The sequence below is a fragment of the Mchenga conophoros genome, linkage group LG10 (assembly GCF_057382185.1).
Source record: "Mchenga conophoros isolate Kocher_MC1m ecotype Shallow Benthic linkage group LG10, M_conophoros_male_GT1.1, whole genome shotgun sequence".
NCBI lineage: Eukaryota > Metazoa > Chordata > Actinopteri > Cichliformes > Cichlidae > Mchenga > Mchenga conophoros.
The window spans coordinates 27,732,726-27,755,639 of NC_140535.1; the positions used below are offsets into that span (position 1 = coordinate 27,732,726).

The 22,914-nt window shown below is 42.0% G+C and overlaps 2 protein-coding genes across 3 annotated transcripts in view; one reads left to right on the plus strand and one right to left on the minus strand.

Moving 5' to 3' along the window:
• The window catches only part of ttc3 (tetratricopeptide repeat domain 3), a 30,538-nt gene extending 14,186 nt beyond the window's left edge, over window positions 1–16,352 (plus strand). The window contains exons 19-46 of one of the 2 annotated variants that reach the window (XM_085289667.1): window positions 403–483; window positions 696–805; window positions 902–1,028; window positions 1,105–1,227; window positions 1,312–1,413; window positions 1,523–1,615; window positions 1,708–1,772; window positions 2,525–2,655; window positions 2,781–3,101; window positions 3,221–3,496; window positions 3,577–3,620; window positions 4,775–4,831; window positions 4,922–5,001; window positions 5,083–5,238; window positions 5,333–5,930; window positions 6,036–6,104; window positions 6,573–6,716; window positions 6,805–6,944; window positions 7,043–7,111; window positions 7,196–7,292; window positions 7,498–7,601; window positions 9,308–9,392; window positions 12,690–12,803; window positions 13,190–13,410; window positions 13,529–13,643; window positions 14,174–14,305; window positions 14,623–14,715; window positions 15,709–16,352. In XM_085289667.1, the coding sequence (XP_085145793.1) occupies window positions 403–483; window positions 696–805; window positions 902–1,028; window positions 1,105–1,227; window positions 1,312–1,413; window positions 1,523–1,615; window positions 1,708–1,772; window positions 2,525–2,655; window positions 2,781–3,101; window positions 3,221–3,496; window positions 3,577–3,620; window positions 4,775–4,831; window positions 4,922–5,001; window positions 5,083–5,238; window positions 5,333–5,930; window positions 6,036–6,104; window positions 6,573–6,716; window positions 6,805–6,944; window positions 7,043–7,111; window positions 7,196–7,292; window positions 7,498–7,601; window positions 9,308–9,392; window positions 12,690–12,803; window positions 13,190–13,410; window positions 13,529–13,643; window positions 14,174–14,305; window positions 14,623–14,715; window positions 15,709–15,819 (3,858 nt within the window). In that variant the 3' untranslated portion in view covers window positions 15,820–16,352. The remainder of the gene's footprint in view (window positions 1–402; window positions 484–695; window positions 806–901; window positions 1,029–1,104; window positions 1,228–1,311; window positions 1,414–1,522; window positions 1,616–1,707; window positions 1,773–2,524; window positions 2,656–2,780; window positions 3,102–3,220; window positions 3,497–3,576; window positions 3,621–4,774; window positions 4,832–4,921; window positions 5,002–5,082; window positions 5,239–5,332; window positions 5,931–6,035; window positions 6,105–6,572; window positions 6,717–6,804; window positions 6,945–7,042; window positions 7,112–7,195; window positions 7,293–7,497; window positions 7,602–9,307; window positions 9,393–12,689; window positions 12,804–13,189; window positions 13,411–13,528; window positions 13,644–14,173; window positions 14,306–14,622; window positions 14,716–15,708) is intronic. The other variant, XM_085289668.1, reaches the window with a different exon arrangement.
• Window positions 16,353–16,546: 194 nt separating this feature from the next.
• vps26c (VPS26 endosomal protein sorting factor C) lies at window positions 16,547–21,676 on the minus strand. Its single transcript, XM_085289669.1, has 8 exons — window positions 21,448–21,676; window positions 20,703–20,846; window positions 20,016–20,165; window positions 19,566–19,646; window positions 18,791–18,862; window positions 18,531–18,681; window positions 18,299–18,451; window positions 16,547–16,841 (listed from the first exon to the last, which is right to left on the minus strand). The coding sequence occupies exons 1-8, from the start codon at window positions 21,502–21,504 to the stop codon at window positions 16,759–16,761; spliced, it is 891 nt and encodes a 296-aa protein (XP_085145795.1). The 5' UTR covers window positions 21,505–21,676; the 3' UTR covers window positions 16,547–16,758.
• Window positions 21,677–22,914: the final 1,238 nt, after the last annotated feature.

Consider the following 22,914-nt stretch of genomic DNA (forward strand, 5'->3'; position numbering starts at 1 on the left):
TTTTTTATCTTTTTTTTTTTTTATTTATTTAAAATTGGGATTAAAAATGAAAAGTTTCTGTTTGAAATTAGGTCGAGGTTCTTAGATTTTGCCCCAGTGAGTTGTTCACTGTGGTTAATTGCTGATTTAGAGCAGGGAGCCTATTCTGGCGAGTCACTTCCTTCCTCTTCTACCATGCTTCCTCTCACTTTTCATTATAAACAATTTAAGAAGAAGAAAAACCCAATAGGAACCTGTGAGATTATTCAACTCTTCTTGTGAGGAAGAAACTAAGTTTCTGCTCCCCTAAGCTGTACAAACAATTACTTTTGAAGCACTAAGTAAAGGTTTTAATCTTAATCCTTTTAGGTGATTTACAGTTTCAACAGAATGATTAATGTCCTTTCTTCTCCTTCTTCTCAGGAACTTGGACTTTCAACAATAGATGAGCTGTTGTTACTGTTTGGCCATGCGTCAGCCCTGATACAGATCGGCCGGCCGGAGGTAAGTTTTAAGCAAAGTGGTCAAATTTTATTTTTTGTCAGAAGCACAACTCTGCACCAGGGACTACAGCTAAGTCACCGTACATCCTTGTTGCAAAAAGAAGTCCTGATTGATAGATAAAGCAGTTAAGGCAGGAAATATTTTCAGTAGCAAAGTGGAACAAGGTGGACTTTGTTGCATTCACTTCATATGTGGTTGTCGTTCATATGTAGGAACTGACAGGAGCAGAAAAACTGCTGGAGAAGATCAAATCATACGACGAGAGGACGTTTCAGTGTCTAGTTTACTACGCCTTTGGCAAGCTATATCTCAGGGAGAACAGGTACACAACTAACATCAGTTAACAGAAGTTTTGCCACTGATTCTGACTTTTGGATTTTCAAACTGTACAATGTGTGGATTCTTCTGCTTCTGGCAGGTTTGCAGTAGCTCTGGAGCAGTTTTTAGATTCCCTGCAGATGGTCAAGAATCAAATAACACCTGGTAAACTCACCTGGCCTTTGACAAAAGAGACTGTCAAAGAAACACAGCCAGACTGTTTCAAGGTGAGTCTCAGGTGCTTTATATTTTAACAAATGTGTGATGTGAATCAAGCATTGCTCATGTTTTCTTTCGTTTTAGGAAATTCTGGAAGATGCTATAGAGTTGTGCAAGTTTCCTCCCCTTCCTGATGCCATTTGTCGCCTTGACAAATGTCTTTGCCCAGTGAAAGCTGAAATCTACTTTACTGACCCAGATTTTAAAGTAAACAGCATCCAGTCAATTTTTCACAGTTTAAAGAAAGATAGAAAAGATGGAAACCATAATGTTTTTTTCTACTTTATGAAGGGCTTCATTCGGATATGCTGCTGTGAGGACTGCACAGTTGAATATCACGTCACATGTTGGAAGACCCTGAAAGCATCAGCCTTCTCAGAAAAGAGTGAAAAGGTGAATTTAGACCTTGTTACATCATCCTTCTGTGTATTCTGTTGCTTTCTTGTTATCATGAAGCTACAATTTCCAGCTGTGAACAAACCTACTTGTTTTTGTGTTGCAGGATTTGCTGCAAGAAGCTTGTTTGACTCCAGACTGCATCGGTCAGATCTGTAGTATAACAATCTTTTGTCCGACGGGCGTGGTGAAGTGTAAGGTGAGAGGCGAAAGCTCTTTGAGGGGGTGGCGTAGAAACTCTGGTCATGAGTCACAGAGTTGTTGTTGACTTGAGTTCTTCTGTCTTTTCAGTTTGAAGCTGCAGTCCCCAAACCGCAGACTGTGAAGAAGCCAAAGGTGAATCAGAAATGTACAAGGTGAGGCTGAAGTTACAGAGTTCATTCTAGATGTTTGTGAACTTAAGAAAAAATTAACAACTATGTAGCTACTAGCTAATAATTACCAGCTAGATGTTCTGGTTATTTCACACTCTTGCTTATACTTTAGTGTCAGCAGCTGTTTTGGCTGTAGCAGGGACTCGGTAACTCCCTCTTGAATTTATAAAGTGACAGTGTGTCCGTCTCACACCTACAAGCAGCTGACTCCTCTGCATGCCTGTCCTGTGTGTTCACTTAAAGCCAAGCTCAAAGATTTCCCTGACCAGTAAGGGCTTTTAAACACCCAAATTGCAATGACTGCCAAAGATGCTCGTTCAGTCACGTGTGAGACCGGTGTGCTGATTTGTTTTTTCTGACATTCTTAAAATTTGCGTCACAGTATCTGCAGAGCTCTTCTATTTCAAACGGCTCAGCTACAAAGTGTGATTCAGTGTAGGAGTTACAAGTTAAGTGTGTCTACTAAAAAAATCTTGGACAGGTTTGAGTCTCAGTGAACACCGGCCGTCGCCAGTATTTTTATTATTTTGTGTTTAACACTTGGCCTGATGTTCACACGCACAATGAAATTCCAGTGAATGCATCAGGGACTACTCGGAGTTGATTCTCTCTCCTAGAATACTTCAACAAGCAGATCGGAGAACCTGGGGATCGAACCATGACCGGAGTTTTATGATTCACATTCACGTGCAGCTGCTTTCTGAAAATCTGTACTACTTCTTGCTGTTTTTCAGTCTGAAGAAGTTAAAATCAAAGGACGAGCACAAGCTAAGGAGGAAGCAGCATAAAGTGTCTTTTCAGGATAAGGAGGATAAGCAGATTCTGCAGCAGCAGCAAGACTCGGCAGCTCCGAGTCAGCAGAAAGGTGCCTCCTGTAGCTTTTGTTAAAATTTTTGTTAAAAAGGTTTCCTTTAGTTAGAATTTAACATTTTGACTTTTCTCAACCCAAACACTTGTTGATTCACCTTTTGTCTGTTTCCCTTGTTTCAGTCTGGTTAGTGTACAGAGATCGAGTTCTTCTGCAGATCAACCAGAATGTGGAGCTTCTGAGGGGGGAGAATGGCCTCCATATTTCTGTTCTCTTCAGCAGTCTGAAACCCTGGTTGGAGCTGGACTTTGCTAGGGGGAACCAGCTAGCTGGAAGGATGCTGAACTGGCAGCAGGAGCAGCTAGAGACTTTAGGACAAGTTGCTGAGCTGCTGCTGGAGAGGAACAACCGGGTTTTGGCTCGTGTATTTATCCAGGAGCTCAGTAGCTGTGTGAACATAAATCCCAAACTCAGCAATTGGGCGCACCGGCTCAATGATGGAGGTTGGTGTTTATCCACTTAATCTGATACTCTGAAATACGTGTCAGAAGAGTTTCTGTTGCATTACAAGTGGCTTTTTAAGGTATTCATACTGTTAAATGGATTACTGTTTCTTCTGCAGGTCTGAATGCTGCCCAGAGCTTCATTGAACGCTACGCAGGACGCTTGGAGCAACTGGACTTGTCTCTTCTGCTAAAATTTGGACCTTTGCAGGATATGATTATAGAGAAGTTGGGCACGAGCCCGGAGTTATTTTCAAGCATTGGCTTAACTGTGACTGAATACCTTAAACAGGCCCCGCCACATGACATGAGGCTCTTTATCTGGACTATGGACGAGCATAGGGATGAGTATGTCTCCTGCCACACTATTCTGGATGAATATTTTGATATGTTGGGTGAGTATTTTGAGCTCGACTAACTTTTGATTGGGAGAGCCTTCATTTTACCTCATGATTTTATTTTGTTTGTTTTTCAGATGGGCATTGTTCGGTCTTAAAAAAGTCAGATGAAAGTCAAAATGTAAGGTTTTTGGAAATCTAAAATATATCTGGCTGCAGGTCTATAAACTTAAAGGATTAGTTTGACGTTTTCAGAAATACACTGGTGGTGAGGAAAGTACTAAAACTATATTTTAGGGTGTTTTGAACAAGCACTTGGTGAGAGTGGGAAGGAAAAACTCCTTTTTAGCAGGAAGAAACCTCTGGCAGTACCAGGCTCAGGGGGGGGCAAACATTTGCCATGACCAGTTGGAGTTGAGGGGAGGGTAAATGGGACAAAAGGCCTGTTTGTCCTCTGCCTAAAACAGTACATTTGAGCTCCTCCCCTTTGAACCTGATTTATTCTGATTGGCTACCCCTCCCAAACTGAAGGTTTAAACAGCAGATGGGACGTGTGTGTGTGTGTGTGTGTGTGTGTGTGTGTGTGTGTGTGTGTGTGTGTGTGTGTGTGTGTGAGAGACCGATATTAAGGAGGTCTTTACTTAGTACTATCACCATAGATGATTTAGAGCAGGGATTAGTTGTGGATTCTCAAAATGAGCTAACAAGGACTTTTCCCCATAAGCCTCATATACACATTAATATAAACTTTTTCTTTTCTAAACCTTTGAGTGCTTTCTAACTATCACACACACTCAATTGGAGGCACGGTTGAGTAATGGCTGCCACAACGTTCCTTTTGTCCCGTCTCCTTTCCCTTACCTCCAGTTGTACATGGCAGATGGCTGCCCCTCCCCGAGCGTGATTCTGCCAGAGGTTTCTTCCTATTAAAAGGGAGTTTTTCCTTTTCTCTATTGCCAAGTGGTTGCTCATTTTTGGGGTTTTCTCTCTGTTATTGTAGGGTCTTTATCTTACAATATAAAGTGCCTCGAGGCGGCTGTTGTTATCATTCGGCTTTGTATAAATAAAATTGAATTGAATTGGGAGCACATTTGTAGTAGTACAATTAAGTATTTACCTGGTCATAGGTAAATGCTGCATTTAAAGAGGTAAATACAGCACTTTATTGGAAGTCTTGGCTGAAACCTTCAACTTGGTTTGTCCACACAAGTAATTTCCTCAAATGTCAAACTATTCCTTTTAAAGTGAACTGATTTTTCTCAGTAACAAACATGGAGTAGACAACACCAAACTGGAGCTTTAGTTTTATGCTCATCACACTTGTTCTTCCTTCAGAATTCTCCTATCAAAGCTAAGAGTCGAGGCCGGAAAAAGAAACAGAAAGAGCCAAAGGTCAGAGGTTGCAATATTAGTTGTTGCATGTAAGAGGAATTAATTTATGCAGCGTCACACTAAAATGTTTCTTCCTTGTTTTCCTCTCAGGGTGTTATTGTTTTGTCTGGGATGAGAAGTGTTAATCCAAGGGATGAGTGGGACCAAGAGTTTTTTGAAGATGATTCTTTGTAAGTTCCTTTGTCTTCATGGACATGCAGAGACTGTTTTAGCTGAAACTTGTTGGTAACAATCAAGCTTTCTGTCTACAGATCATTCCTTGACACGCTCGATTCGTTCACTGTGCCGAGCCACCTTCGAGACCAAGTGGCGGAATTTGAGGATCAGTATGACAGCAGGAGACACAGAAGTCACTATAAACATATTTTGGACAACAACCCTGACTCAACAAAAGAGAGTTTGTATGAGTAAGTGCAAACACATTAAAGAGGTTACATTTACGCTTTCTTATGTGAGCATATGTAAGTGCGAGTAATATTTGGACTGTCTGTCCCCCTGCAGCTACTTTGCTCAGATCTTGGACGAACATGGTGCCCTGGTAGCTGAAGACCCTCTGCTGGTGGGTGAACTTGAAAATTTCCCTTCTGAGGCTAAGCGAAAGATCGAAGCAGCTGGGGGCTTCGAGCCGTTTCTCCTGGACTCCCTTCGCTTCATAAAGATCGGGAGGTGTATTGGCCTGGCGAAGCATGCAGTGTCCCTGCAGCAGGCTGAACGTGGAGCCAGCCTGGACGATCTGGACGAAATAGCTGATCTGGACGATAACTCTGAATCTCCTGTTTTGTATACAGGCGATGAAACTAGTTTCACAAGCTATATGCATGACTATTCATCTGCACAGACTGAAGGCTATACAGTGCTCCCAAATCCTTATGCATCTGGTTTTCAGCCCCTATACCAGCCAGTGATTGGGTCCTACTTTGCTTGGAGTAACGGTGATGATCAGGAGCCAGACAATAACTTTTCACCCAATGGCTACGAGGATCTGTATCTTGATCCCTCTGAGTTTAACCGTGGAGTTTGGGAAACTAATGCAACTTTGGGGACATCGGTGACAACCAATGAGATCTTTTTGAGCCATGCAAGCCATGCAGCAGTGCAGGTCAACACCAACACATTTGTTTCTTTTAATTAACTAAGTGGAATATGTACATAAATACACACTGCTATGTGTCTGTCTGAAATGTTGTGTTTGCTGTGGCCTCAGACATGCCAGGAGGCCATGAGGAGTGTAGCGGTGAATACGGAGCTTCATGAGGGCTTTGAGAAATCCCAGGTCAGTCACAGTTTTTCCCATAAAAGGAAAGCCTCCAGCAATGTGATTCATAGCAAGTATTTTGTTAGTGGAGTTTTATTTACTGAAGCTTAAAATATTCAGTAACACTTTACAATATGGCTAAGACTAAGAGCGTAAATCCCCTGTAATTAAATGTAATTTTGAGGTATATTTATAAATAATAATAGACAAATATTTAAAGGTAAGTACACTAGAAAACAAGACAGTTGTTACAGAAAACAAAGAAATAAATAATTATACTGTGAGTAAATATAATTAATAATAATAATAGTAGTAGTAGTCTTATCTACTGCACAAATTATAAGTGCTTAACATCTGTTCCAGTCTCGCACTGAGAGAGACTATAAGTCACTGTACTTGCATGGATTCAATGTAAAATATGAAGATTTACTAGTGTTACTTCAGTATTTACAGTAAGTTGTCGTTTACTGTTCATATTTTCTCCAGGGTGACATCAACAAGCAAGAGAAGAGCAACAGGTCGCTGGAGCAGCAGATCAAGAAAATGACAAATGACAAAGTAAATGTAGGCGAGAGAGAAGACGTCGTTTTACTACAGGAGGAAGTGCAGAAGATCACAGCCAATATTCAAGTAATTTCAATACATTTGACATTTACAAATGTCATTAGCTGAAACTTAACGTGTCTGTATTTTAATTAATAATTTCTCTCTCATCAAGGTAACCAATAAGGAGCTGACGCTGTTCCAGCAGAAGCTAGAGGATGAGGTGAAGAAGGACCAGAAGGAGAAGAAAGCCAATCAGGAAGCACTGAGGTCCCTAAAGCAGGAGATAGAAGAACTGTTGGAGCAACAAGGGAGGTAAGACTTTAAATCTTATCTTAAATCATTCTCTGTGTCGTGGCTGCTCTTACATTAATCTCTAAATTTCCTCAATTTTGTGGTCTTTTTATTTGTAGACTTGCCCAAAGCCTCCAGGAGAAGAAAACCAGCTATGAAGCCAAGCTGAATGATTTCTTGGAGCTAAGGTAAGACAGGACAATGAAACTTAAAGTGAAAGTTTCTTTTTCTTCTTTTTTTTAAGATTCTCTCTCACCTTTTTTTCCCTCCAGTAATCAGTTAGCAGCTGAAAAGATGAGTCTGGAGGATGAGATCAAACGATGTAAAGCCTTGATTAGCTCGGCCACCAGGAGGTCTCACACAGCTCTGGTATTGCCTACACTTTGATCCATCTTATTTCTGACTACATATGTTGATGTTTTTCAAGTCCCTCACAGCTCTCTTTTAGCAACAAGAAATGTTTATTTTAATGTATTATTTATTGCTGGTAGAGGTTTTTTTGGGGGCACGTTGTTGACTCAAAAACTGACTTGAAATAATGACGACCCATCCTCCGCTTGTGTTACTTCACCAGCTGTCGCTAATGGAGAGCAGTCGGGATCAGAGCTTGCACGGCCTCTACAAAGAGCTGGCAGACGCCAAGGCTTTGCTGAACAAACTGGATGAAGCACTACACAGGTAAGAGCAGGAAAGAGTACGCGTCAGCCAAGTCATTTAAGAAACGGAACTAATGCCTCATAGCAGCCTGAGTTGGCCTCGAAACGTTGAAGTGCTTTTGCTGTTTTTAAAGTACCAAAAGTAATCTGTAGTAGAGCTGGGCGATATATCGAGTTTTTAAAACATATCGATATATTTTTATACGAGATATAAGATGTGACAATATCCTTTATATCGATATAGTCTATGTTACGTTATAATTATAGTTGTGGAGCCGCAAGTTTGCCTCTCTTTCGTCCACTTTTGTCTCTACGCAACGTTACTCCGCCTCGCCTTCACTGAAGACAACTCCCCCTCCTACCCCATCGCTTCACGTGCAGGCAGCGACAAGACGGACACGGCAAATCTCCGTTAACGAGTTACTGCGCATCGCCCCATGCGTGGGGCTGGACGGCGTCAACGTGCTAACGAGCTAAACATGCTAACGAGCTAACCGCGCTAACGAGCTAACAGCGCTAACCCTAAAATCCTTTCATTCTCTCAAAAGTTGATAGCGCGCCTTATGTATGAATTCTGGTTGTGCTTGGTGGCCGCGAACCGATTTTATGTGGTACACGGCGTTCAGCAATCTGTCAAAAATGTTTGAGTACGACTTTGGTAAGCTACGGAGCTGCACCGCTTGATAGATTGTCGGCGCATTACGGCTACCGAGGAGCTTCGCGGAGTGATACGTACTGTGCATCAACGTAATATTACCGTATTGTGTGTGTATAAGGACCATAAATGGCACCTGTAAGAGACGTGGTTATGAAGCGGATTTCAAACTCCAGGCTATCAGTCACACAGTAAAACTTGGGAACAGAGCAGCTGTAAAATCTGTCTGTCTTTGTTATTACGCTCAGCGTCTTTTAGTTTACATTTTGACTGCACAATTGTGAGCTCTTTGTTTAGCACAAAAACAACCTTGTTTTCTTTTATTTATGGAGCATTATTATTTAATGAATGCTCATAATTTAATTTTGAGTAATTTTTCATGTACATCTGTGCTGTATGTTAATAAAAGTGCATGTGTGACATCTGGGACACAGCTTTGACTAAGAACTCTTTTTGTTCTTACTTTATGGCTTAAAAAAATATCGAGATATATATCTTATATCGCCATCCAGCTAAAAAATATCGAGATATGAATTTTGGGTCATATCGCCCAGCCCTAATCTGTAGCAAGACACTGAGTAAAATCTGCTCAGTCAAACAATGCATGTAATTAAGTAAAGTAACAAAAGGGACTATACTATATTGTGTTTAAAGGTCCAGTGTTTGCAAAAATAAATTAAGTCTGCAGCACTCTTTTATTTTTTGCATGCACCAGATGAAAATTACTTTTTAAAATTTCTTTATGAAGCTTTTCGCAGCAGTGATGTGAGTTAAAAAGAATGGGAATTTGTTCCTGTTCAAACTAAATGGATTTTCTTTAAAGCACTGGAGTGAGGTAGGGCTATGTCTGGTGCCATAAGACCAGACTGCATGCCGGCCTGGTATGCACTCCTACACCGTCATTTTACTGAGCCAGTGGAGAGTGGTTGGCTCTGCCTCGGTGAGCTGAATCTTATTAAGGTCTTGGTGCTTTGGGAATGTGAATATTCCCAGTGGCCGGTGTTGATGTTGGAATGGACCGGATATAGCTCAGATGTTTTCAGGCTTATGTGTGATATCTGACTTCTTTGCAGATTCCCAAATCAAGACCTGGAAGCAGCGAGAAACAGCTGCAGAGACCAGATCAAAGAAGTGGAAAAGAGAATCTCCACTGCTGAGGTACAAGAACCCTTCAGATCAGACGTATGTTTGTGGCGCAGGTGTAAGATCGGGCAGCTTCATAAGAAGCAGGACTCGACAAAGATTTTGCATATAACTGCGATACTAAACTCAGGCCTCATACAGTCATTTAGAAAAATGTCTCCATCAAATGTTTAGCTGTCATTGCTTGAGAGGTCTTCAGTCCTGCCCATCACCTCTATGGGTGGACTGAATTTAACGCAGCAGCTTATATTTTACCTGTGTGGAGAGATCACCGTATGACATCCCACACCTTATGACACTCCAGAACAGCCTGATAAAATAAAACCACGCACAGTCAGTCTGTCTTTAAAAGAATCAGAATCAGAAAGGGTTTTATTGCCAAATGTTGAGCAGGTTTACAAGTGCAAACATACTGTCATAAATTACGCTTAAATAGACATGAAAATAAAAATAAGAATTAAAAGTGCTAAGTAGATAGATATATACATGAGTGCAGGTGGTGATCAGTGCCAAACATGGAACGATGCAGTGAACACAGCGTAGGGTCATGTGTTAGTGGTGGGAACAGTCATACGGTTATTGTTCATGTGTCCAACAGCAGAGGGGAAGAAACTGTTCTTATAGCGAGAGGTTCTGGTGCGAATGTACCGGAGCCTCCTGCCTGAGGGGAGCAGGTCAAACAGACTGTGTCCAGGGTGAGAAGGGTCAGCTGAGATCCGAGCTGCACGCCCCAGTGTCCTGAAGGTGTACAGGTCCTGCAGAGATGGGAGTCTGCAGCCAATCACCTTCTCAGCAGAACGCACAACATGCTGCAGTCTCTGTTTGTCCCTGATAGTGGCTCCAGCGTACCACACGGTGATGGAGGAGGTGAGGATGGACTCGATGATTGCGGTGTAGAATTGCATCATCGTCCGTGTTGGCAGGTTGAATTTCTTCAGCTGCCTCAGGAAGTACATCCTCTGCTGGGCTTTCTTGATGACGGAGGTGATGGTGGGCTCCCACTTCAGGTCCTGGGTGATGGTGGTACCCAGGAAGCGGAATGAGTCCACAGAGGTGATGGGGGTGTCAGTCAGGATGATGGGGGGGAGTGGAGCTGTGTGCTTCCTAAAGTCCACAATAATCTCCACTGTCTTCTGGGCATTCAGCACCAGGTTGTTGTTGCTGCACCAGGACACCAGACGTTCAACCTCCCTCCTGTAGGCAGACTCATCCCCGTCCGAGATGAGTCCAATAACGGTGGTGTCATCTGCAAACTTGATTAGCTTCACAGACTGGTGGGTGGAGGTGCAGCAGTTGGTGTACAGGGAGAAGAGCAGAGGAGAAAGAACACAGCCCTGAGGGGAGCCGGTGCTGATGGTCCAGGAGTCCGAGACATTCTTTCCCAGCCTCACATGCTGCTTCCTGTCCGTCAGGAAGTCAGTGATCCACCGGCAGATGGGATCAGACACATTCATCTGGGAAAGCTTGTCTCGGAGATGGTCTGGAAGGATGGTGTTGAAGGCAGAGCTGAAGTCCACAAACAGGATCCTGGCGTAGGTTCCTGGGGAGTCCAGATGCTGCAGGATGAAGTGTAGGGCCATGTTGATGGCGTCATCTACAGACCTGTTGGCTCTGTATGCAAACTGCAGGGGGTCCAGGAGGGGGGCCGTGAGGGTCTTGAGATAGGAGAGAACCAGGCGCTCAAATGACTTCATGACCACAGATGTCAGAGCCACGGGTCTGTAGTCATTTAGTCCAGTGATCCTAGGTTTCTTGGGGACAGGGATTATGGTGGAGGACTTGAAGCAGGCAGGCACGTGACATGCCTGCAGTGAGGAGTTGAAAATGCCAGAAAACACTGGGGCCAGCTCGTTTGCACAGTGTCTGAGGGTGGCAGGAGACACACCGTCTGGGCCGGGAGCTTTTCGAGCATTCAGACTCTTAAACTTCTTCCTCACACCTGCTTCATGAATATGAAGAGTTGTGGTGGGAGGAGGTGGTGTGAAATCCTCTTTTGTGTGGGGTGAGGAGGGGGGTGTTGTAGGTGAACAGTTTGAAGGTGGTGATGGCTCTATGGAGGGGGGAGAGGTGGGGGAATTAGTGTCCAAAGTGTCTCTATTGTTGGGGCCGTTGGAGGTGTGAAGGCTGCCTGATGGCTCGTCAAAACGGCAGTAAAAGTCGTTGAGGGTGTTGGCCAAGAGCAAGTCATCAGTGGAGTGGGGGGTTTTAGGCTTGTAGTTGGTGATATTCCTAAAACCTTTCCACACAGAGGCCGAGTCATTCTCTGAGATCTGCTGCTGTATCTTCTCAGAGTGCTGATGTTTGGCAATGTCCACTTCTTTAGTGAACCTGTACTTGGCCTCTCTGTAGCAGTCCCTGTCTCCGCTTCTGAACGCCTTTCTCTTTTCCAGCCACAGCTTTTTGAGTTTAGGAGTAAACCAGGGTTTGTCATTGTTATAACTCACCCTGGTGCGTGATGGCACAATGCTGTCCTCACAGAAGTGGATATAGGAGGTGACAGTGTCCGTAAACTCGTCCAAGCTGTTAGAAGCAGCCTTCAGTGTGTCCCAGTCTGTAGACTCCAAACACGTGCGAAGCTCCTCCACAGCCTCGTTGCTCCACAGTTTTTTGGTCCTCACGACAGGTTTGGAGAGCTTCAGCCTCTGTCTGTACGCGGGGATTAGGTGGATCATGACGTGGTCAGAAAGTCCGAGTGAAGCGCGGGGCACCGCACGATAGGCCCCGCTGATCGTGCTGTAACAGTGGTCTAATGTCCTCTCCTCTCTGGTCGGGCATTTAATATACTGCTTGTATTTGGGAAGCTCATGGCTCAGGTTGGCTTTGTTAAAGTCCCCAAGAGCAATGATGAGAGAGTCCGGGAATGTCCGCTCCATGTGCAGTATCTGCTCCGCGAGTGCGCACTGAGCTGCCTGCGCATCCGCATCTGGCGGGATGTAAACAGCGGCCAGGATGAATGAAGCAAACTCCCGCGGAGAATAAAACGGTTTGCAGTGAATAAAAAGGTATTCCAGAGAGGAAGAGCAGTGCTGAGCAATCACTGTTACATCTGTGCACCAGCCACTATTAATGTAGAAGCAGACACCTCCACCTTTGGTCTTACCAGAGAGAGAGGCCTGCCGGTCCGCGTGCAGCAGATGAAAGCCCTCCAGCTTGAGCGCGCAGTCCGGGATGTCCTCACAGAGCCACGACTCCGTAAAACATAAGACACAGGAGGAGGCAAAATATACATAATCTGATATCATTTGACCGTCTGCATGTTTATGAGAGGCTCTGCATGGATATTGTGACATTTTGTCTCCACGTGGTCCACAGCGGCAGTACCAGGATCAGATGGATCAGGTGAACACCGGCAGGCCAGTCACTGAGATGCATGCGGTCAACAGCCATCCTGAACCTGCAGCTGCTCCAGTAAAACCAGTACAAAAAGTTAGTTTACTCACAGCACTCAGAGCTTTCTCTCTAGGATATATATTTTAAAAATAAAATTACACACTCAGCTGAGCTTTATTTATATCAATAACTTGGGCTGATCACATGAGCAGCTTTGCAGCTGTATGTGTATTATGTTGATTTATTCTTCATTTATTATAAATTCTCTTTAGCTTTTGTGCATCAAATAGAAGTCAAAAATAGTTTGCTTCCTTTGCACTGAATGAGACAGCATTTATTTACTTCATATTTATTACACATTCAGCTAACAGTCAGATGGTGAACTGGATAAAGGGCTGAACGTCCTGATCAGGATCTCTCTGTTAGCTCACTTGTAACATTACATTTCTAACTCTTCCTACTCTTCTGTGTGGATGTTCCAGCTTTCTGCAACAGCCAAAGAGTTTACTCTTCAGTCTTCAGCTCAGGCCTCACGCGGCACTCCTCCACCCATCCACCACTCTGCTCCCCCTGCGGCTGAGGCACCGGCCCCGCCCTCTCAGCACAAACATCCAATCAGGACATCGGAGCCAGGACAGCAGCCAAACACAGTGTTCGGCAAAGCCATGGAGACGTTGTCCACCATGTTCCCTGACTATACAAGGTAACACTGGAGCAGCTGTTTAAAAAGAAAAGTGTCATCCTCCTGCTGCAGACTCACATTTAGACCATAGTGTTCAAACCCACTTAATAAAATGTATTAACTGTGTTTGTGTGCTCAGGTCAGAGTTGATGAAGTTTGTTCAGGAGCTGCGTTCATCCAGCGGTGGAAGTTTTAGCAGCATGTCTTTACAGGATGTAGTCGGAGGTGTGACCCAACTGATCCTGGACCATCAGGTAGACGCATTCTTAAAGTGGTTTTAAGGGTTTGCAGTGAGGTTCCTGGTCGAAGCTCAAATTGGGAGATGATGCAAATACTGGGTTCAGACTACACCATATCTGTCCAATTATGGACTGATCTGTTGTCTAAACCAATGGTATATTTGGACCATCATGATGCCCTGATAGAAAGACTAGCATCTCAAAATTGTTGGACTGTTCTGACCAATGTGAGTAAGGATAACGGCTTCTGGCAAATGAAGGAACAACACAAGAGAAGGAGAGCTGAATAATAGAATAATTTCAGTCATTATGGTTACATAATCGAGTGTGATGCATCAGGAATGAGAATTACCACCTCCAGCTCTGAGGTCATGGTTCTCAGCCAGAAGAGGGTGGCCTGTTCACACTTTTTAAAACTAACCAGTAAAAAGCATATTGCAGTCTACTTTATCACACAGGTCCCATCTCAGGTGACTGATACCAGGATTTGCGGAGGCTTGCAGAAAGTATTTTCTTGACTATTTGACTTCATTTCTTCCTCTCAGGAGAGGTTTAACTCGACCAGATCCAGCGTTCTGGGTCGTAGGAGTCCAGCTCAGTGTGCTACCCCTCCGTTGATAAACCCAGCACCGGTGTGGCAGCCAATCGGACAACAGAGAGTCAGAAGTTCCAACGCTGTGAGTCCAAAAATCATCATTTAGTAGTGTTCAAGTTTGAAGCTGCACATTTTCATCATTTCACTGTTAGTGTTGTTTTCCTGCTGTCAACTTGCAGTGCTGTTGTAAGCCTTGATCAGAGTTGTAACTCATTTCTAGTGACCAGTAAATCTTCGAATTTACTTTAAAAAAATCGATTCCTTTGAGCAAACATCAAACAAAAGGAGTGCATTTATTGAGAACTAGTTTCATTTGCTAATTAATACAGCCTGGTATGTGCAGCATTGATAGGGTTGGGTGAGCGTTTAGCAGGGCCTGACTGTGCATGTCGATTGCAGCTGAACATGGAGGATCCCTGCATCATCTGTCATGACGAAATGAGCCCGGATGACACCTGCGTGCTGGAGTGCAGACACAGCTTCCATAATGAGGTGAGCAGCGATACCAGAGACTCACGGTAAACTGTTGGGTCTAAGGTGTGGAACAAGCAAGGTGCAAAATATGGCAGCAGATAAATAGTTGAGTTTTGCTTGGAGAGATTTGTAGCACAGTATCTGTGTGGCAGCCACAACAAGAGCTATTTTCCTTAGTGTTTAGAAAAAGGTAGGGTACCTCAGTGCTTCCTTTATTGCCTCCTTTAGCAGAGGACACACTGCTGGCTACAGGACGTCAAACCCAAAGGTTAACTATGAGCATAATGCATCTTCTTATCAAGTTATTTCCTTGTGTTAAAAGCTTATTTACATATAAAAACCTGTTAAAGTGAATTTTAAGGTCTGTCATGAGTTAGTCGGCATTAGTTACATCCTTTGTAGTACTGCCAACATTGGTGTTATCATTAATTAAGCTTGAATAGAGGCAGGGTTACAAGCTGGATAAGCAACATGTCCTTTTTCTTTATAGTCTGTTTATTCTTGTTTATTTAAAATCCAGACGTTGGTTATTAACTAATATTTTCTCTCATGTGGCCTATGAAAGTTGTTGTAGTCCATCTTCAGGACATTCTCAACTTCTGAAGTATTGAGGAGTCTTGTGTCTTGAGTGGAGAAGCACTGTGCTTCTTTTCCTAGCCCTGAGGAATTTTCCTCCACATCATTTTCCACTGAGGTCAAGGAAAAGAAGGCAACTAGAGGATGGTGTAACCATGTTCTGCACAGGCGCTGGGATATTAACCCACAAAGAAAGAGGGCTGCTGCTAAATCATGTGAACTGCATGATTTTCACTTCATCAATTGGTTGTAATATTGTGGCTGCACTATTGTGGCTGCACAATGTAATACGAGCTAAGCTTGGTTTTGTTTTTATAAAAAGGCCTAGGAAATGGAAGAAAGCGTTAACACCACACACTGGATTTTTAGTGAAAAGCATCCAGATGTGGCGTCTGGTCTAGTTTCAGGCTTTAAAGTGCTGTTTTCTGTGTTCAGTGCATCAGATCGTGGCTGAAGGAGCAGAGCACCTGTCCAACCTGCAGGACTCACGCCCTGCTGCCAGAAGATTTCCCCATGCTGACTGGCCGGAGACGTCCAGCTCCATGAAGTCTTAACCTTGCTTCCTCTCACTACTCATGTGTACGCTTTTATCTTTTTGCTTTTCTTATTGCATTAAAATCTAAAAAGGCTTTTGACTTTTTTTTTTAAATGAAAGGTTTCATGTAATTGAAAGAAATAACTGTTCCGTGTTTTTTTGCTTGGGATTATTTTATGGTGGCTAAATTTGCCATAAAACAAGGGTTATTTTAGATTTTGTGGACAGCTGCTGAGACTCCTGCAGCTGGTGAATGAGGAAGTCCCGGTAAATCCACAATGTGCCGCTTTCACTTGATTAAACAAGTCTTCATCTGTGAGCTTCAGAGCAGCTACCAGGGTGAATGTTTGGGATTTTTCTTTTTTAAATTTCTCTATTTTTATCTTCGTGCAAAGCTGTGCTAACCAAATGCTGGTTATGTCTTTCTTATGTGACTTCTGGAAATAAAATAAGAGGTAAGTGTTGGTTTGGACTCAGAAATGCTGACATTAGAGCTGAAACACTAGCTGTACTGGAAAAAAAAACATTAAAGTTATAAAACCCACTTGCATTCTGACTGACTCATTTAATCAAGCTGTACTCTCAGATGACTTCTGCTGCAGCTCTGAGGTTTTCAGGACTAGACCCACAGAGCTGCAGCTGACTGGATGTCAGCTGGACTTCTAAACCACCAGGTCCTGAAAGAACAGTCCCTGTGATGCTGCACATCCTTAAAAAAAACAACTTGGAAATATGAAATAGTTTCAAAAGAGAAATTTATTAAACTGAAATAAAACTTTAAAAAGAAAAGAGTTTGGTCACATTAACATGATGTATTATTAGGGAGGTCTCTGAAGGTTTGAATAATTTCTCCAGCTTCAGTTGCATGTTGAAGAATCTGTTCAGGCAGACGAGTTTGTTGCAGGATGAGAAGTGTGAAGGTCTCTGAGCTTCTCTCAGAAATGATAAGTTCAGAGTCTGCACAGCTTCAGAGGAAAGCTCTCTGTGATCAGGTGATCATCATGGAGCACGACGACAACGTTGACTTCAAACTCTGAAGGAAAGAAACACTCATGATCGCACTGCACAGAGAAGTTTTTGTTTTATCAAGAGCATGTCAAATTTAAGTTGGGGTTTCATTGAGTTCTCCACAGTAGCACATAATGTCCTAACTCCTGGCAGCAGTGAGGACTTTTTCCTTTAGATCTGATATTTGTTTACAACTGCGTCCTGCAGAACAGCCAACAATAACACTAATGTCTCACCTACCTGATCATCATTTGAGGGGCAGAAACAATTAATGACAGAGACCTCTGTATAATGTTCACCCCCATGTTCACTGAAAAAGAAGCCTCCTGTTCTAATTTTCTTTAATGTAAGCATTTTATATGCCAACTACCTGAACACTGATGCCACAGTAGAACAGTGGGTAGCACTGTCACCACACAGAAAGGTGGTTTACTGTTTGAAACCCAGCTAGAGCCTTTCAGTCTGGAGTTTGCATCCCTCAGTGCTACCTGGGTTAACTGGTGATTCCAAATTGGTTGTGGACATGAATAAAGTGTGACTTGTAGTCTAAAGCACTGTACAAATGCCAGTCCAGTCCAATAAATCTCATCCTGCAGATTAACTATGATTTTAGAATGCAGGCCATAGTCCTTGTTTAGCTCCACCTGCTGCAGATGGAGACTGACATGGTCGTGATCCTGTCTGAACATGGAAGCAGAAGTCAAAATGCCCTGAAATTCTGTTTTATCAAGAGACTTCTAGATGGGGGAAAAAATGTTTTTCCAGTGGCAGAAAAAGATAGTATACAAAATCAGAAAGCTGTGGAAACTGGTTATCAGTGTATACAATAAAACAGCAAAAACAAGAACATAAAACACCCCATAGTGAGGTTCAACTGTTAGTGGGTTTATAACAAAGTGGAGCGATTTGCAGCGGTGTAAAGAGGTGGAGACCAGCTCTCTGGAGAAATGAATAGCACTTCTCTATCTGGCAATCTCATGGATCAGACTGAATTTGGCAGTTGCCATGAAAACGGTATCACTGCACTGTGCCAAGTGTAAAGTTCGGTGGAGGGGGGATTATTATGCAGGGCTGTTTTTCAGGAGTTCGGCCCCTTTAGTTCAAGTGAAAGGACCTCTTAATGATCATCATATTAAACCCCCTAAATGAAGAATGGGACATCACTCAAGTTCATATTAATGTGAAGGCAGACAAATGAATAACTTTGGCAATATAGTGTGTCTCTTTGTGATGAGTGTTTTATATTGTTTTAATGTCATCATTGTAAATAACATGAGCAAACACTCTCTAGATCTGAAAAGATTTAAACGTTCAAAGTAAGAACTTGTGGTTAAAAATGCTAAACTATAATAAAATTAGTCTGCTGAACTTTCAAAATAAGAGCCACAGGCTTGTTAACCAGTAAGTCTAGTAAATAAAAAACTAAACTGAGCCTTGGAGTAAATTGTTTGTGTGAGAATCACAGGAATGGATTTTACTGACCGACTTTGAAGTTTGTTGTCTCCAGCGTGGGGCAGGTGAACAGTCTGGGGAAGATCATATAGATGGGGATGGCGAGGCTGTGGCAGACGTCACCTTCAGCTATCTGGATGTTCTGGATCTCTGTGGCGTCTCTGGCGTAACCCTCAGCGCAGCCTGAACACAGCAGATGCTCATAAAACCTTGGGCCTTGCCCAATGAAAGTTAGACTGATTGCCTCACAGCGTGCACTTACCGCAGGTCTCCACCCGTACCAGCTGCAGTTCAATACTCTTTATGGGGACGTCCGAGTTTTCCACCACCACCTCTCCAGTAAGCGGCAGGCTGATCACGCAGTTGGTGGCATCTAAATGTCCTCGGATGAGAAACTTGGGAAGTGAATTTTTCTGAAAACACAAAGCAAGTTCATCCATTGAGAAGAGCTTTAAACTTTAAGAAATCAAGCAAAAAAATAAAAATAAAATAAAAATGAAGAGATTTAACACGTCTTCTGACCTCGCGGCTCTGCAGAGTGTCCGGAGTGATGGTGAAGTTCACCGGTGTGGGGATGACTTTAGATTTCTGAGGCTGGAAGTCAAACAGAAAATGATGTGACACAGTTTAACAAAGCTGAAGAAAAGATAACTTTTCAACAAAATCAGGAGGTGAGGAAACAGAGAAGTCTTTTTTTAGATGCAGATACTTTCTTCCTTAAAACAAACAAACAAAACAAAACAAAAGACAACCTGAGCACAGATTTTACAGGAGCTACAGAGCATTGGTGAGCATTAAAAAGGTTAAATTAGCTTTTTTTTTTAATGTAAATAAGTCTGTAACAACAAGTGAGTGGCACAAAAATGAGAGAAACTAATTGTTGGTATAAATGTCGTTTCTTTTGTGGCTACCAATATGTCAATTTTATAGAAACAAAATATCATCATCCAGCTGCTTTTAAATGACTCAGTATAGTCCTAAAAAAAGTCCCGTTAATACAGTGATTCCCAAAGCACGGACTACTGCCCCCTGGTGCACTGAGAGAGCGCTGCAGGTGAGCCAATGAAAGTTTATTATGATTTAAAAAAGTTAGAAATGACAATCAAATATTTATGATTAAATATTCAAAGGTAATTCTGATCCATAAAAGTGTTATTAAATAATTTATTTACCATATTTGACCTGATATGTTTTATTACCTATCAGTGATGGAAACAGGGTAAAATGGAAAAGGTTTGCTGTAAGCTTATTCACACACAGCAGATCAGATAACAATAACCAGGTGTGTTTCACTCACCTGGCAGTGCACGATGAATTCGCAGCTCCTGCTCAAATCTTTGGCCAGCAGGGAGCGCTTCATGTCACAGCGGAGGGTGTACTGAGGAGTGAACAGAAAGGTTTAAAGCCAGGATGCCACGACATTATACTCTTTACAAGGTTTACTTAAAAGAAGCATGGCAGCGTGATGTCTTAAAGATATGTAGGAGTCTGTCCATTCTTTGAACTGAATCTGGTGAGGTTCATTAAAGGGACAAAACTTTTTTTACCCATGTGAATCTTTGTAAAGCTGACGACGATGCATGATATTTTCCCTCCAAGTGTCCAGTCACTGAGTTAAATGTCTGTTTCGAAGGTCCAGAGCTATAAAAACGCATGTTCTTCTTTCTTTTGTCTGGACCAAACAAACTGCACTGCTGCCCTGAAAGCAACAGAAAACCCTGACATACACCATGTTCTTCACACTCACTTGAATGTTGACAAAGACTCCGTGGTAGGTCTCGTACAGCACTTTGTTGCCTTTGGTGTGCAGAGGGAACTCAAAGGGAATCTCAGTCTTTCCTCCAGGGATTTTTCCAGCCTTGGCCACTTCAATGTTACTGCTGATCAGCTGGATGGGCTGCAACATGTTTCAATGTGATTATTATTAGGAACAATTGACTAGCAGTTAGTCTGACCTAGCAGTTAAACATTTTAAACCAGGAGTTCAATGATTATAAACGTATAAAGTGAAACTTGTATCCTGTAGGTAAAATATAACACAAAATCAATGACAGATAAACACTATTTGATGAAAAGTAAGGACTCAAACAGTAAAACAATGGGTTAAACAGTTTATGTCGCTTATTAAGAGTCTGTTAATTATATTTTGAATTAATTAAACGTTTACTTAATACAATATTTCAAAACAAAAGGCATGACTGATGCTTATAATAGTCTTGTTTTGTTTGAAAGTTCAGCTCAGGTAAATAAAACTTCTGGATGATTAATTTATGATGATTTTATTTACTTTTTTCTTGTTTTTTTTTTTTTTTAAATACTTCTGTCTCATATTTATGCTGGTGAAACTTCTTTGTCAAATGGTAAAGGAAATGACCCTTTTACTAGTCTTTATCTCCACTCAAAGTGATTTTAAAACAATATCTTAGACGTTCACCTTGACAGAGTTGTAGAAAGCCTCAAAGACACCGACACTCTTGGAACTCAGCTGCAGATTCACGACTCCCTCCATGCTCAGAGAGATGCCATGATGCTGCAGTGCCTCCTTACAAACCAGCAGGATGACACCAGCCACTGTTTCCTGCACACCAAGCAACACGGATGAGCTACAGTCTATCAGTTTTTTTTTAAATATACACAGTCCCACATTATCAAAGGCTCAAAAACAATTGGTCAAACTAAGATCATTTTAGCAACATTTTGCCGAATCTGATGGAGAACACAACCATAAACACTTCACAGTTCATCTTCCTGCTTCTATCAGCAGTCACATGATCATACCCATACCATAACTATCTCCATCATTGCTGGAACTGCTTGGCAGTCAAATGTCCAGTTACTTTTGGCTTCTAAAAATGTAGATGCATTAGTCTCTGCTTGAGGTTTCACTTATATTTTCCATCACAAACTACGATGTTATGTGTATATATCTGATCAATCTGTGAGGATTTCTGTGGCGAACCTCACAACAGACACATTTCGCCGTCACACCGACAGTCAGGTGCCCGATCGTGTGACGCCGGCGACTGGTAGCTAAATAACTAGCTCGGGTTGTTACAGTACATTGGTTTAGTAGCAGTTACATAGCTACATTATTCATAAATAAAGAAAAATACTGTATTATTAACGTTAGCTGACGAGGTTGCAGAAGCTGCTGGTGCTAGCTAGCTGTGGCAACTTACCCCTTCTAGATAAACTTTGTTTGCTCTTTTCAGCCTTATATCCAACGTGACGCTCATTTCTGATCATTACACGGCACACAGTCAGTTAAAAAAATGCTACCTCCTCTCCGGCCTCCACCTTACTAATCAAAACAAACACACTAAAAGCGCTAATTTTCACATCTGTTAGCCGAGTTCATGTTCCGTTTTGGACTAACAACAACACCGTATCCGGTCGGTCCGATCCTTCACAATAAAGCGACAACACGAAAGACGATGGGGATTTCCGGTCCAAATGATTCAAAGTAAAAACCGAAACAATCTAAAGGGAGAGAAATAATTTACAAAAGGGTAAAAAACAAACAAACTTGAAAACAACGTTAAACTCTATGGAGCACTCTCCATGAAACAAAAACACTGTCTTCATAGCTTTGCTGGTGCCTGGAGAGAAAAAAAGATTTTGGTTTTGTGTGCTCAGGTCTGTTTTTGCAGCTTGCGTAGAACAGTACAGTGGAGGTGACCCACCAACTGGTACTGGAGCATATCGGGATGTCTTAAAGTGACATCACTTCAGACTAATATTGAGATAAATTACTTTCATGGTTTTGTGTGTTAGCCAATCACCAACATATATGTTGAATATTTGTAGACCTGGACACATTTTCTTTAATCCAGCAGCAACTGAACTAGATATGCTAAATTTGTGCATTTATTTATGTATTTTTTTTTTAATGTAAATTGCTGTTTAACAGTGTTTACCTTTTTGTTGCTTCTTATTTTGGAAATTTTAAAGTCACTTTTAGATTTTACCACTAGATGGCTACATTGGGCTACTTTACACAAAACAAATACATAAAAATCTTATCTTTACGTTTAGATTTTAATTGTTCAGAATGAGATATATGAGGTTGTCCCTTGTTTTTTGATTTGATGCACTTGTAACAGGTGTTATTGTGCGGATATTGTCAATATTCTGTACAAACCAAACAATTAAAGTCCGTTATTGAAAATTTAATATCTCTCAAATCTCAAAGTTATGTAATTCTGAATGAGGTTACACGTTTTATTTGTTTTATATAAATCCCCTTTTATACCACAAACATCCATCTTCTTGCGCTTATCTGGGGCCAGGTTGCAAGGGCAGCAGCCTAAGCAGAGAAGCACAGACTTTCCTCTACCCAGTCACTTCCTCCGGCTTATCCTGTGGAGCACTGCAAGCTGAAAGATATAATCTCTCAAGTGAGTCCTGGGAAAACTAAAAGCAAAAAGGTTAAGAAAAAGAAGAAAAGGCAGGAACTAGACCTCATGACAAAAAACTGCTTTTCTTTAAGAAAATAAAAGTGAATAAACCCTTAATTTTAATAAAAATGAAAATAAAGTCCCTCTTTGCTTACTGGAGCTGGAACTGGATACTTGTAACATCTCAGATTATAGGCAGAAAACATCACACAAGATGTCACAGCAAATAAAATCCTTTAACAGGGGCTT

Excerpts from the sequence above, each read along its gene's own strand:
- vps26c (XM_085289669.1), bottom strand. The coding sequence starts at position 21,504 with ATGAGCGTCACGTTGGATATAAGGCTGAAAAGAGCAAACAAAGTTTAT. Across the intron at positions 20,166-20,702 it reads CTTTCTACAACTCTGTCAAG|CCCATCCAGCTGATCAGCAG; the intron begins GTGAACGTCTAA and ends AACATGTTGCAG. Across the intron at positions 16,842-18,298 it reads GACAACAAACTTCAAAGTCG|AGTTTGAAGTCAACGTTGTC; the intron begins GTCAGTAAAATC and ends TCTTTCCTTCAG.